Here is a 15,406-nt window from a genome sequence, read left to right as displayed (position 1 = left end):
GGGCTATGTAGTGAGACCCAGTTTCAAAAAGTGAGAGCAAGAGAGTGAACAGTGAGAGAGAGGGGGAGGGAATGAAGGGAGGGAGAGAGAAAGAGAGAGACAGAGACAGAGACAGAGACAGAGACAGAGACAGAGAGAGAGACTGAATTTAACCAACCAAAATAACATTGTCTATGTTTTATAAGGTGGTGTATTATTCTGCTTGGGCTACCATTGCAAAATACCAAAGATTGAATGGTTTAAATGATGGAAATATGCTTTCTTACAGTTTTGGAATCTAGAAGTCCTAGATCAAGGTAACATTAGGATGGGTTTCTGGTGAAGCCATTCTTTTTGGATTCTAGATAATTACCTTCTTGCTACATTCTGTCCTAGCCATTCCTCTGAGATTGTATCAAGAGGGCTTCTTTGTCCCTTGCTTTTCTTATAAAGACAGCAGTCCAGCAGTATAAGGATCCTTCTTGACCTTATTTAACCCTTATAGGCCTTATCTCCAAAGATAACCTTTAGGGTTGCGCTTTTCACATATCAATTTTTTTTGTGGGGGCACAGTCCAGTTTTACTTTGTTATAAAACCCTAACCTGCTTCAAGAGTAATAGTCCATTACTAACTACATGCAGGTAATTTTGAGGTTGAGGCGAGAGTCTTGGTTAGTCTCTTAATTTATTGTAATCGGTTGTCAATCTTACTGCATGTTTTCTAGTTTAAAACATTTAATATTTTTCTCATAGCTCTCTAACACCAACACATGTGCTATACACTCTCTTCAAAGAATTGTTGGTTTTGCTGAGGGAAGGAAATTAATAAAATATAATTTGTTCCATTTAGTTTTGTAAACTCCTTAAATTCCTATCCTTAGATCAAAATGGATCATTGGAAAACTTTATATTTGGAGTATATTCAGAGTCTTTAACAATCTCTAGGCCTGAATCGAGCTTTAATGTTTTATTATTGAAGAGACTTATTAATGGTCATGCAAAATTTACTTTATTTTCAGAAGATTGTTGAGGATATCACTCACAATGTTGTATAATGTCTCCCTTGTTTTAAGTGAAAGGTAATTTTTAGAATTTAGGACTAGTGTGAAGTTGTCTTCCCTAGAGGACTGGAATCTATCTTTTTGAGAATGAGAATTATCATTCTACATGTTCCCTTTTAAAGCCTTGGCTACATGGAAACTTTTAGGGGCTTTTTCATATAAACTCTATGCTTGGCCATGTGACCTCCTTATACTTCATATTTTTATGCTGTTGTTTGTCCTACAGTTTTTCTCTCTTTCTTTCTTTCTTTCTTTCTCTCTCTCTTTCCTCCTTCCTTCCCTGCCTCCCTCCCCTCTTTCCCTTTCTTTCTTTTGGTAGCACTGGAGTTTGAACTCAGGACTCCACACTTGCTAGGCAGGCACCCTATCAATTGAGCCACATCTCCAGCCCTGTCCTGCATTTATTTTATTTTATTTTTTTCATATGTGCAAATGTTTGGGTAATTTCTTCCCCCTTTTCCCCAGCCCCTTCAGTTACCCCCCCCGTCCCCCCCCTTACCCCGCAACCCCTCACTACCAGGTAGAAACTATTTTGCCCTTATCTCTAATTTAGTGAAGAGAGAGTATAAGAAGTAATAGGAAGAACCAAGGGTTTTTGCTAGTTGAGATAAGGATAGCTATGCAGGGAGTTGACTCGCATTGCTTTCCTGTACATGTGTGTTACCTTCTAAGTTAATTCTTCTTGAACTAACCTTTTCTCTAGTTCCTGGTCCCATTCTCCTATTGGCCTCAGTTGCTTTAAAGTATCTGCATTAGTTTCTCTGTGTTGAGGGCAACAAATGCTATCTAGTTTTTTAGGTGTCTTACCTATCTTCATACCTCCCTTGTGTGCTTTCGCTTTATCATGTGATCAAAGTCCAATCCCCTTATTATGTTTGCCCTTGATCTAATGTCCGTATATGAGGGAGAACATAGGATTTTTAGTCTTTTGGGCCAGGCTAACCTCACTCAGAATGATGTTCTTCAGTCCATCCATTTACCTGCGAATGATAACATTTCGTTCTTCTTCATGGCTGCATAAAATTCCATTGTGTACAGATACCACATTTTCTTAATCCATTTGTCAGTTGTGGGGCATCTTGGTTGTTTCCATAACTTGGCTATTGTGAACAGTGCCGCAATAAACATGGGTGTGCAGGTGCCTCTGGAGTAACCTGTGTCACAGTCTTTTGGATATATCCCCAAGAGTGGTATTGCTGGATCAAATGGTAGATCAATCAAACAGTGCCTTTTGATGGGTGAATTAAGTCCGTTAACATTAAGTGTTAGTACTGATAGGTATGTTGTGATTCCTGTCATTTATTTGTCTTAGTTGTTTGAAGGTTTGATTGTGTGTACCTCAATCGAGGTTACTCTACTTTCTTGCTTTTTCTTTTCCTGTGGTTTGGTGCTGCCTGCCCTTTCATGGTTATGTTGGGTTTCACTTTCTGTCTGCAGAATCCCTTGAAGAATCTTTTGTAGTGGTGGCTTTGTGGTTTTATATTGTTTTAGTTTCTGCTTATCATGGAAGACTTTTGTTGCTCCATGTATTTTAAATGAAAGTTTTTGGGTAGAGTATCCTAGGGTTGAAGTTATTTTCATTCAGTGTCCGTAAGACCTCACCCGAGGCTCTTTTTGCTTTTAATGTTTCTGTTGAGAAGTCTGCTGTGATTTTAATGGGTTTACTTTTGTATGTTATTTGTTTTTTCTCTCTTACAGCCTTCAATATTCTTTCTCGAGTCTCTGTACTTGTTGTTTTAATGATAATATGCTGTGGGGTGGTTCTATTTTGGTCAGGTCTGTTTGGTGTTCTGGAGGCCTCTTGCACCTAAGGGGCATAGATTTCTCTAGATTTGGGAAATTTTCTGTAATTATTTTGGTGAATATATTACACCTTCCCTTTGCTTGCAACTTTTCTTCTTAAATGCCCATCATTCTCAGGTTGGTCTTTTGATGGAGTCAGTATGTTCTTGCATTTGTTTCACAGGTCTTGAGTTGTTTAATAGTTCTTCGGTTTTTCCTTTAATTACCATTTCATCTTCGAGTTCTGAGATTCTGTCTTCTGCTTGTTCTATTCTGCTGGATTGGCCTTCCATTTTGTTTTGCATTTCTGTTTTTTTCTTTTTTCTGAGGTTTTCCATATCCTGAGTTCCTTCCTCTTTAATATTGTCTATTTTTGCCTCAGTTTATTTATCTCTTTATTTATCGTGTTCTGTGTTTCACTTTGGTGTTTATACAGTGCTTCTATAGTTTCTTTTATTTGTTCTTGTGCTTTCCCAAATTCTCTATTTTTGTTGTCTAGGAATTTCTTGAGTGTCTCCTGTACATTTTGGTTGACCATATCCAGTATTATCTCTAGAAAATTCTCATTGATTACTTGCAGGATTTCTTCTTTCAGAATATTCTTGTGGGCTTCATTGGGTTCTTTGGCATAGTTTATCTTCATTTGGTTGCAGTCTGGATCTGAGTATCTGTTTTCTTCATTTCCCTCTGGTTCCTGTACTAGTTTATTACTGGGGGGAAACTGGTTTCCCTATTTTTTCCCTTTTCCCATCATTGCCCTTGCTATTGTTACTGTCACTGTACTGTGTGCCATTAAGTATTTTCTAGCTTGTAATAATAACGATGGTGATATCTAGAATGGGAGGGTGAAAGGAGAGGGAAAGCAAAGAAGGTAAAGATAAGGGGAAAAAGAAACAAACAACAACTAAAAAAACCAAACAAACAACAAGAAAAAAACAAGTGCATAAGAAATAAACAGGGAGAGAGAGCATACTAATCAACAGTAAGCTAAACAGGCATTAGAGAGACAGAGAGAGGATAAAAAAAAATCCCCAAGTTCAAATGCAATAGAGTTTAAGTCTTAATAATTTTGGTGTTAGTTTCTCAGCCTCCAATCCTGGAGATGGTGTCTCAGAAGTAGTTATGTCGTTGTCTCATCAAAGGAAGAGGAAAAAAAAAAGAAAAAGGGTCTGGAGACAGTTCTGTGAATGTCTATCTGAGGCTGCGGCTCACCTGCCTGCTGCTGTCAGCCAGCTGTTGCTGGAGGCTTTATTGATTGCAGATGTCAGGAGTGAGCTTAACACTCACCTAGCCCCTCATGCTTTGTTTATTTAGAGTTTTCCTTAGTGCCACTGCCACTGTTACATGGTTTCCCCTCTCCAAGCACACTGGAGGAGGTGACGCTACACCTGCTTTCTCAGCCTGGCGTGTTTATTTACAGTTCACATGGGAAGTGTCCCTTCCTCCCTCTCCAGTGGTGCTTTCCTCACACTGCCACTTTTACAAGCTTTCCCGCTCCAGGGTTGCTGGGCGGGGGCTGCCATACCTGCCTTCTCCGGCTGGCTTGTTTATTTACAGTTCCATGAGGGAGGGCCCCGCCCCCGCCTTCGGTGTTCAGGACGCCCCGCCCTCTTTGCTAAGTTTCTCTTTTTGTTGTTGTTGTTTATTATTGAGTGTGTTTTTTTTTCTCTTTTTTCCATGGGTTTGGGTCAGTCTGTCCAGGGAGCTACGCTGGTCTGGTCCAGGGTTGTTTGTGGGAGTACCTCATGCTGCTTAGCTCACCTGGTGGTCTGCTTCTCTCCATTGGTGTCTGGCCGCATGGGAGCCCTCCTGGTTTCTCTGTTTAACATGGAGTGGGGATGCTATGCATGGGCTGGGGGTGTGGAGGAGTCGGAGTTTTGCCTCTTCTTGGTGGTTTTTCCTGCAAAGTGTTTCTCCAGTGTCTCTCTAAGGGTTTACTTTAGGAAGCATGATTTCTGCTTCCTCCCTGTAGTTGCTATCTTGGAATCTCCCCTTTCCTGCATTTCTTTAGCTCCACTTTCTCTAATTTTTAAAAAAATTTACATTCTTGTGCAAACCATGTCAGATTTTTTTCTTTTGGAAAGAAGTGAGATATAATTAAAATGAAACAAATGTAAATATTGTTATTCAGTTGTACCACTAAATATTGGCTGAGAAGTTATCACCCTTGAACCAGGCATTAACCCCCAAGTAGCTTCAAAGAACATCCAGAGTAAATGTCCACAAAGTTCTGCCTGGTCTGGCTCCCACTTTCTTCCCTAACCTCATCTGTCACTGTCACTCCTTCCTTAAGTCTCTAAAGCTACACTGACCTCCTCGCCATCCCTTTTCCATGAACAGGTGAACACATCCTCCTTGAGACCCATTTGTCTTTCTCTCTCACTTCCTTGTAAGCCCTATTCAAATGCCATCTTCTTCTAAGAGGCCCTCTTAGACTTCTCTATCTAACATAACTCCTCTCTTCCTTTTCTGCCTTTGTTTTTCCATAGCATCTATCTTCTGCCTCCACGTGTTATATGCTTCTGTATTTGCTTTATTGCTTACCTCAACAAAGGTTGAGCCTTGAGTCAGCTTGATGGTTTTGTTTACTGCTGTATCTCTAGTTGTTTAGAATTGTGCTTGGTAATAATAAGTGCTTAGTAAATGTTGAATGAACTAAGGGCCACCACAACTATTCATTTCCTTTGGATTTTTGAATGGGCTTGTGTGTGGATGGTTTTCAGGCACTTGTTTCTTAAGGCAGGGAACAGTCCTCCTTGACTTCTCCACATCCTGCATCTCCCTGTTGCTCATTGTGTAGCTTTTGCTAAGCTCTTAATGTACCAGGCACTGTAAGAATCTAGAGAAAAGGTCTGATCTCGGTTCATCAGTAGATATCCTCAGGAACTTTAGAATGGGGAGAGGATAGAGGGGATTTGGGTTAAGAATGTGGTTATTCATAGATTATTTATGTTGATTCTAATAGTGTATCCAGCAATACTTCTGTCACATTGTACATTTTGCACAGCACATTCACATACTTCTCCAATCCTTAAAACATTTGGTGAGGCAAGTATTATTATTATTTTGCCTGTTTTACCAGGGAAAAACAGTCACAGAGAAGTCAAGTAACTCCTTCATGGTCAGGTAGCTAAAAGTTGCAGAACCCTATTTGTTTTTCTTTGTTAAGTTTTGTTATTGAGACAGGGTCTTGTTTTGTAGCCCAAGCTGGCCTCAAATTCACAGTCTTCCCACCTCAGCCTCTTGAGTGTCTGAGATGCCCGCTCCAAAGCCCCATAGAGTCTGGGTTTGTGTATTTAGAACTTGTGTTTACTTGCATGTCTCTTGTTTGATGTGTTTGATGAGGGCAGTAAGAAGGTTTTCTTATATATGCCTAATGGTAGTAGTCTAGATTTGTGTTTTTTTCTTCATGGATCCTTTTAGTTGGTCTTTGACTGAAAGTATTGCTCTTCTTAAGTGATGGGTCACCTATTGGTGACTAACCTTATTTTTATAGGCATGCTTTTTCTTTTATTTGATCTTCCTTTTGTCTTTTTAAAGAATGATACTGACTTTTATGTGCTTTCTCCTGTCTGGACTCCATTACTTTATTAAGCCCAAAGTGAAAACAAAATTGCTCCATAGAAGGAACCAGTGATGGTGACTGGTTATTTTCCTTTCAAAACATTTGACCGGCCAACTGAAATACACAAGCTGGTATGAAAAAAGGAAACAAATTCCATTTTCAGTCTCCACTTATTTACTCTGGATTTTTTTCCCCTTTATTCATTTACTCATATGTGCATACATTGTTTGGGCCATTTCTCCCCCTCAACCTCCTCTTTCTCCCCCCCACCCTTACTCTGGATTTTAATGCTTGTTTATAGGAGTTGCCTGGAGCTGATGGCTTGTGAATCCAGTGGAACCTTGTAACGGACTTGCTCCTACATGATGCTATTAATAGTAGCTTAACACGTGTTTAGTGGCCCTTTTAGCCTATTAGGTAAATAAATTCCTTCCTGGGGATTAATTAGTCATGTTTAGAGATGTAATTCATCATGCAAAATACCAACGCTGTCTTAGTGAAAAATTCTTAGTGATCCAGAAATGTCTCTGTGTCCAGCTTAACTGCAATCTCGTTTACCCTTTTTTTGTTCCTCCATGAGTTTGGCAGTAATTTGTAAGTCATAATCATTTTGAAATAGAAGTAGAGAAAAACCTAAAGAGTGGTTTAATAACTTGAAGGCATCTTGGAATAGCAACTTTAAACCATTTGCTCATATCTTTTAATTCATACTTTTAAAAAACCTTTTGTCCAGAAACAAGACTGTTTCTACTAACAAAGCTGAGTGAAAGCTCTAGCTATTCGCTGTTATCTTTACATGTGACCTGTCACATGATTAAGGTGTAGTTTTGTAGCTTGGCAGCTGAAGGCAAGGAAGGACAGGATTTCATTGTATGTGTAGTAGAAAGAACATGGGCTTTGGAGTCCAGTATGCTTAGCTTTCATTCTGCTCTGATATTATTAGCTGTGTGCAGGTGTGCAAATTACTTTACCTCTCTGCACTTTGGATTCTTTACCTGTAAAAGGATGATGATACTGTCTACAAATCACTAGCCTATTTCTGGGATTATCTTAGATTTTGTGTGCAAAATAACCAGTGCATTGGCTGTTGTATTATGGACCCTCAGTAATTTGTATTCTGTTCCTCACTTTTACCTCTCTTCTCTAATATGTAGGAGACAGGGGTGTATGTAAATTCTGTGTTTACTTTTAAAATTTCACAACTAGAGGATATGAGAAAGCTGATTTCTTAGCCTTTACTGACAAAGGAGTCTTGAACAAATTTGGATTCTTTTTAAAAATGTGATATAGTTTTACATATTTTTACAATTATAGTGTCCATGTTGTGAGATCTAAAACCTCTTCCTATTTGGAAGTATGTTGTGTTCAGTTCTGAGCACATCTTGAGAGACAGAGTAGTGAAGCCGTTAGAAATTTTGCTCTGGAGTTAGACTGCCCAGGTTTGAGGTCTAGCTCTGCATTGAATTGAACATACAATTCAATGTCTTCATTTCTAGAAAGAGGATAATAATGGTACCTACTTCATAGGGTTGTTGTCATGGATAACTGAATTTTTATGTTTAAAACACACAATTCTTGGCTCATAGTACATTTTATGGTTTTGAGGGGGCTTTTGTGGAAAGCAACAAGGGTGGTAGGTTGCTTGGAAGCCATGATGTGGAAGGAACAGTGGAAGAAATTGGAGATGTTTAACTTGAGAAAGAACTGTTTCCTGAGCATCCTTCTTCTACAGAGATCTATTGTGGAAAAGAGAAAAGACTTATTTTGTGTTATAAAAAAATATGGAACTAGGATTACTGGGTAGAAATTATTAAGAGGCTGATTTTATATTAATTTACTGAAAGACTTTATAATGGTGCTCAGCTCAACGTCACATATACTGTAAGGCTTTCTAATAAGTAGAGCTATTCAGAATTGCTGTGGACTGCTTTGTGAGCTTGTGAGCTTTGCATGGCACAGAGGCTCAGATGGCTGAAGAGAGGTTCCTGACCTGGCTTCTGGGGTGAGCTAGATGACAAGTGTTCTCTTCAATCCTCTTCTCACTTTAGGTCAAGTGACTGGCTTAAAGCAAGATAACCCCACAGTGAAATTTGCTTGGTTTTGCTAGCATGTGTGAAAATTTTGTCCATAGACTTCCCTGCTGCTTCATTTTTTTATGGTCTGTCATTCATGCTTTTTGCAGGTATTTATCATCTAAGGCATTGTATTTCTGGACTTATTTTGCAGAAAAGAAAAAGAGCTTGGGAATGAATCTTTACTGCCTACTATTGCTTGGCACCACACTATATTCAGCCTTGAAAGAACCCATTGACTTATGTTTCACTTTGGTTGGGAGGCAGTTCTCCTTGGGTCCGATGTGCTTCTAAAGTTCTTGTGAGCAAAGCACCATTTGTTTTAGTCTGTTGTCAGTGTTTGCTTAGCAAAGAGCCTTGGAAGATATAGTGTGTCACTTCTATTAAAGGGCAGGAATGTTTCCAGCCTATTATAAAAAGTTTCTAATGCCAGGATTCCTCTCTGATAACTCCATGTGTGAGAGAAACATCCATTTGGTCCCATCTGTCTAATCTGCATAGGATGTGGGACAAAGGGATCTGATACAAATATGCTGATGCTCATGCTGCATGCTATGTTGTGAGTAATGAAGTCCTAAGTCTCTGACATAGGAGTTTTGTTTCTTCCATCAGTACCTATGAAATTATGGTCAGGCTAATGTATTAGGTTACAAATAGGATCTAATCTCACTCTTCACTATTCTTAACATTAAGGAATCAGAGAGATTAGAATCTCTAAATGATCCAGTACTTGGGAATAATGGGGTTGAACCTGTCTCCAGAGGATGTACATTCCATATTAGTTTGGAAAAATCCTACTCCCTTTGCTGCAGTTGAACATCCCTACTCTAAAAGTCTGAAATCTGAAAATGCTCCAAAATCCCAAACTTTTTGAGCAGCTAACATGATGCCACAAGTAGAAAATTCCACTTTGTTTTGTGCACAAACTTAATAAAAATGTTGCATAAAATTATCTTCAGGCTATGTGTATGAGGTGTATATGAGTCACAAGTTTCATGTTTAGACTTGGGTCATTCCTCATTATATATTTTTATGCATATAATATCTGAAATCTGGCAGAATCCAAAATGTAAAACACTTGTGGTCTGAAGAATTTCAGATAATAGATAATCAATCTGCATTACTCCTACTACCACTATCACCTCCACCACCACCACTACTACAATAATAACTAACAACTACAACTAACATTTGTTGGGCAGTAATCATATACAAACCCTGTTTGCTCTTACCAATAATCTTATAAGGAAGTATCTTACTTCCTTTTTAAAGATGAGCAAGATCAGATGCCATTACCAAGCTCATATGGGTGGTAAATATGGTGTATCCAAGAGTCTTACCAGGCTGTTTGACACTGGAGCCCACAACTGTGTAGTAGTTCAAAGTTTGATCTGTAAACAGACCAACCTGGGTTTTAAATCCCTGTGCTATCCCTTACCCTCATTGTGTGAGGCAGAGCAAATTAGTTTAACCTCTTCAATCTCAGCTGCTTCCACTATAAAAAAAGGGGGGTGGGGAGATAATACAAGATCTGCTCCAAAGGGATTATACATACATTCTATAAAATGCTCAACACAGCTGGTTCCTGGCAGCTAGTAAGCCTCTCTAAATATTAGTGGCTATTATTTTTATTATCCATACTGCCTTCCTTTTCTCTAATTAAAAAAAAAAACTTTAATGGTTTTATACTTATTGTTTCATAATGTAAGTATTTTTGACTAAAAACAAAATGTCATTTATCCCAGTTTATATCAAGAGGATGTGTGGGGCAAATCTGGCACAGGATATTTCTTATACATTTTCTCAGAAAATGAAAACAGGAGCAAAGATTCCCTATGGACTTAATTTACTCACTAATCTTCATTTTAGTAACCCTTTCTATTTCCTAAGTAACACCTAATGATCCAGTAATATGTTGCAGTGACAGCTGATGCCAGAGAAGGTATCCTCTCTGGGCCTGACATTTTCCCTAATGGTAATTCTAACTAGTTAAGGTAAACAATGTGAGATGTTTGGCATGTTTCCTTCCACAAATGGCAGTAGAGAGAGAAAATTATGAAAGGCATTGTAAAGATGGCAGACTGATGCAGTGTAGGTTTGAAAATCTGTTATAAGGGGGAAGGATAGAGTTAAATATCTAAGATCTGGTACCTTTGGGACAGCTGATAAATTGAAGGCATTTTCTGATTGTGTTTTACTTTAGATTAACAGCTTGGAAGGTTACAGATTTAAAGAGCAAAGCTATATATCATAAAACAGCAGAAAGACATGCTGAACTACTCTATACCCAAATATTGCTAGCAATTTTAGTAGCTCTATCTTTGAAATCAAGTTCCCCCCTAAAATTCCTACTTTGATTTACTTCAGTGTCAAATATTTGTTTGGTATTCTCTACCTGAAAATAACCTTGGAATTGTTCTGGCTTAGGGTCCCAGTTTACAGATGTGGAATGGGATCTGGCATGGTAAAGCTCTTGATTCAAGTATTGTAGTTCCTAGCAATGTTGTTTTCCTAAGTTTAAAACATAGTCCTTTGTGACTTTTGACTTTTTCTTCATTACATTTCTCTTACCCCCATTTCATGTGATACTTGATCTCAGTATCCGTAACTTATTTGCAGAAGTCATTTTGGAGGTTAGATTGAACTCAAAAACTGGTCTCCTGAATGTCCCTCTAAATTGAAAAAGAAGTTTTATATATTGCTTGGCTCATGAATTAAGATCCTTTTTTCTGAATGACAGTTTGGAGAAGATTGTTGTACAGTATTTTGCTAGCAATTATCCAGAAGTGGATATGTGATTGATTTGCTGACAGACCATCTCTGAAAGTGGTTCTAATGATGGACTTATAATTGATTATATCCATCATTGAGAGCTTAAAATATACTACCCCCCAAAATTAAAAAAGATAATGAAATAAACTGGGATGAATGTATAAGCTGGCAAATCTAAGGGAATTTAATGAAACTCTAAATTACCACAGCCAACGGATAATAGGAAAAGGTTTCTTTGTTACTGATTATAATGCTAAATTAAAAAAAATCCAAGAAAGATTAATAGAGAAAACAAAGATCTGTGGCTCATGTAGCAAACTTAAGTTATTGAAAAATTTTTTAATAAGTGTATTTATCTCATTTGCTGGTTATTGTTGATTCATATCAACCTTGTTAGTACTGTTTGAAGAACAGCAAATACAGGGACTGTATTGTTGCATAGCTGAGATTATTGGTGTTGTAGCAGATTTTAAAATTAATATGACCTTATTTCTAGGCTGCTGGGGGTCCTGTATCAAATTCAGGTCATTCAGATGTGGAAGGTGGTTCCTCAGTGTATGAATAATTCTATTCATTAGTACACTTGCAGCTACATGTTTAAAAAAGTAACTTAAACAGCAGATATATTTGAACTCCTCTAAGAAGAAGTCTTGAGGTAAGATAGTTTCTGGCCTGGTTGCTTTCATGACCCAATGACATAATTGCAGTAGCTTGGCATTCTCTTGACTTTTCCTCCCATGGTTGTAAGATGGCTGGAGTGTTTGATTATCTCAGCTTTGTGTATCAATATCCATGGTTTGAGGAAAGGTAACATTTCCTACTATTCTTGAAAGAAAACTACTAGAAGTTCCTTAGGTCTCATTGCCTAGACTTGGTTCTTGAAAGAGGAATGGAATTATTAGGAATTGTTATGATCCACACAAATGAAGGAGAGCTGCCCAACCTTTCTCAAAGTCCATGCCCTCCTCCTTTCTGATTGAAATCACTTGAAAGGTCAAGGGAACAAGTGAATGGATGGGATTCTTGCATAGGCAACCAACAAATCCACTTAGATAGGCTGCTGGAATTGACTATGACAGTGATTTTATATTTTGTTAGTAACTTGCTTCATTTTCTAGTCAGTAAGATGAACATGCTAGCATATTGACTGAGTCACCTTCCTTTGTGTTTTGCTTTTTTAAGTTTTATTCAGCTTGATATATTCTCTCTTTTCACCAGGACCCTTTCTACCAGTGATGATGTCGAAGACAGAGAAAATGAGAAGGGTCGCCTTGAAGAAGCCTATGAGAAATGTGACCGTGACCTAGATGAATTGATTGTGCAGCACTACACAGAATTGACGACAGCCATTCGCACATATCAGAGCATCACAGAGCGCATCACTAACTCCCGAAATAAAATCAAACAGGTAAGCTTCTTTTTTTTCTGGCTGGTGATTGTGACATCTTCCATTAATATAGGTGTTGTAGCTTGGAGAGGTGCTATGGTAGTGATTAACGAATGATTCATAATGGCAATTTTAGGAGTTTTGTAGGTGTCTGGAAAGGTTGGGTGAGGAAGACCACAGAGAGCATCCTGGGCTGACTTCTTCCCTCCTCTATGTCTCATCCTTGACTTTTGCCATTACTTTTCACTCTAGAGTGAAATTTTTCAGAAGATGATTTCAACTTGAGGAACCCTAAAAAGAATCCAAACCAAAGAGGAGAACTCTTTTAAGACTCCAGAGCCTCTTATATTAGAGGATCCATCACAGTCTAACACATGTATTTAGTGTGTACATACATTAGTTTTTATGCATGTGGATGTTTTGCTGTAGTGATTGCAAGGATTTTTATGTTTTTGAAATGGTTGGCTGTTTTTTGCTGTACTGTTTTTTTAATTAATTAATTTTATTTTTGAATTATTATACATTAATAATATGTGGGAATTTCATTCCAAACATGAGTACAGTGTACCTTGAATAAGTTCATCCCCTCCATTGTATTTTCATTCCCATTCTTCCTCTTCCCCCTTTTGCAAGCAGTGTTTGGTGGGTTTCATTATGCTGTCTTCATATATGTTTATGTGTAGTACTTCATATCTATATACTTACGTCCTCTTCACCCCTCAGTATCCTTTTCTTTCTCCATCCTCTCTCCTGCTGATTCCCTCCACCCAGACAGTCCTCCATATACATTTATGTCAGTACTGGGGTTTTTAACTCATGTCCTGGCACTTTGTAGGCAAACACTCTTCCACTTGAGCCATGTCTCTAACCCTTTTTTGCTTTAGATAGGGTCTTGTGTTTTTGCCTAGGGTTGGTCTTGGACTGTTGTCCTTCTATCTACAGCCTCCCTCATAGCTGGGATGACAGGTGCATGCCACCATGCCTGGATTTTTCATTGACATGAGGTGCTGGTAACTTTTTGCTTTGGCTGCCTTGAACCTCACATCCTCCCAATCTCTGCCTTCTAGTAGCTGGGATTATAGGGGTGAGCCACTACACCTGGGTTGAAATTTTGGCTTTGAGTATATAACCGACATTGAGGTTGGTTGAGATTTCTCTGCAATCATTGTGCAGTCTTGGTATTTTTTTGTGAAGATAATCTAGCCTGCTTTAGTTGTGAAAATCTAACCTACAGATTATTTAACTACAATATAAATATTTCACATGCTTTAGTTGTGATGAGCTGGTGCCAATTTTTATTTTGTGATTTTTTTTCATGTTTTGGAGGAGATTCTTTTTGTGTCTCTTCATTTTACTCTTTCTTTCTCTTCCTTTTTATCCCCCTTTCCCCAATTTTTTCTGTCTCTGTTTATCTTTCTTTCCTTGGCGCGCGCTCTCTCTCTCTCTCTGTCTCTTTCTCTCTCACCACCCTTCCCTCTCCTTTTGTTGTAAGTCCTTGGAAAGCTTTTGGTTGTTCCTGATTACCTTGCCTTTAATACCTAAAGGATAAAGTGGGTTTGTAAAAGGTTTTTTTTTTATATTTGGCCAATGGGATGAATTGATCAAAAAAGGCACAAAAGGTTATGTGCTGTCACATCAAAGTTATGTGGGTCTTGGTTGTATATTTTGAGAATCACTCCTTTAATACCTTTTGTACTATTCTTTATAAGTAGCAATAATTGCTAGCCTGTGGATACTGATTCTTTGGCAAGCATAATTGTGTCTAGTCCCTCAATAAATTTAGAATCTGAACTCTGGTCTCCTTGACTTCTAAAATCTTTGCTGCTGGTATTTTTCATTTATTTTTAAGGTGGTACTTCCCCACCCCTACCTTTAAAAAAAAAAAACAACAAAACCCCAAAATCTATGGTATTGTAGAATCCCAACACACTGAACATTAAGAGAGGCAGAGCTGTTTGCTTATTTGGTGTTGGGGTGAGGAGTCCAAAGCAACATGCTTGGTCCCCTCTTTAGCACTCAGTAGCTACTCCCATGCACCTTTTGAGAATGGTGGGCTGCACAGACCACAGCTTGAAATTCACTGTCCTGTGCTCTGAGATTGATAGAAGACTCCCTGGCCTGCACCTGCCCAGTAATGGCTGTGCTTATGGCATTCTCACATGTTTTATTTCCTGTCCTTGAGTCCTTATGTTATGATTTTGTAAACAGATACATAAATTACACTTTAAGAAAGACTATTGATAGATGAGTTTCAGCCTTTAAGAGTCTAGTTCCAAAATCAGTAAGCTCTTAACCTTTTCTGAAGCTATATACTGACCTCTTTACTTTTTAAAAATAACTGAACATTTTTGAAAGAAATACTGTAATTCTTAGCTTTTACAAGTGGTGAGTTCATCCTATGGATTTTTCTGTGAAACTGGGTAAAGCTATAGATCACTTGCTTTAGATTTAAGGTAAACTGTAGTCTAGTTTGACCCAATACACTAAGCTCAAGAGGGGTCAGAAAATGAATGTACAAAGCTGCTGACCTTCTGGCTTTGCCCCAGGTAGTCACAGCAAGGGTGAAGGCCGTTTGGTATTTGTGTTTTCTGATTAGTTTGGTTGACTGAAGGGACTTTGTCCTAATCTCAGGGGAAGCACCAGCAGTGATTTCTGCTTTGCTCCCCACATCTCTGAATTGATAGCATCTTTGCTGTAGACAAAGAATGTTCACCCAGTACTGGTTCTGAAAAAGAGGGCTTCATCCTGAGGATTGCACATTTGTTTTAGTAGACACAGTCTTTTTACC

At 38.3% G+C, this 15,406-nt stretch overlaps 1 protein-coding gene across 3 annotated transcripts in view; it reads left to right on the top strand.

Moving 5' to 3' along the window:
* Exoc4 (exocyst complex component 4) overlaps nucleotides 1-15,406 on the top strand; it is an 826,621-nt gene that overhangs the window by 14,578 nt on the left and 796,637 nt on the right. For all 3 annotated transcript variants that reach the window (XM_074062803.1, XM_074062797.1, XM_020169325.2), the window contains exon 2: nucleotides 12,450-12,639. In XM_074062803.1, coding sequence (XP_073918904.1) covers nucleotides 12,450-12,639 — 190 coding nt within the window. The remainder of the gene's footprint in view (nucleotides 1-12,449; nucleotides 12,640-15,406) is intronic.

This window comes from Castor canadensis, chromosome 2, assembly GCF_047511655.1.
Source record: "Castor canadensis chromosome 2, mCasCan1.hap1v2, whole genome shotgun sequence".
NCBI lineage: Eukaryota > Metazoa > Chordata > Mammalia > Rodentia > Castoridae > Castor > Castor canadensis.
The sequence above is the reverse complement of the archived record's forward strand: the minus strand, read 5'-3'. Positions and strand labels throughout refer to the sequence as shown.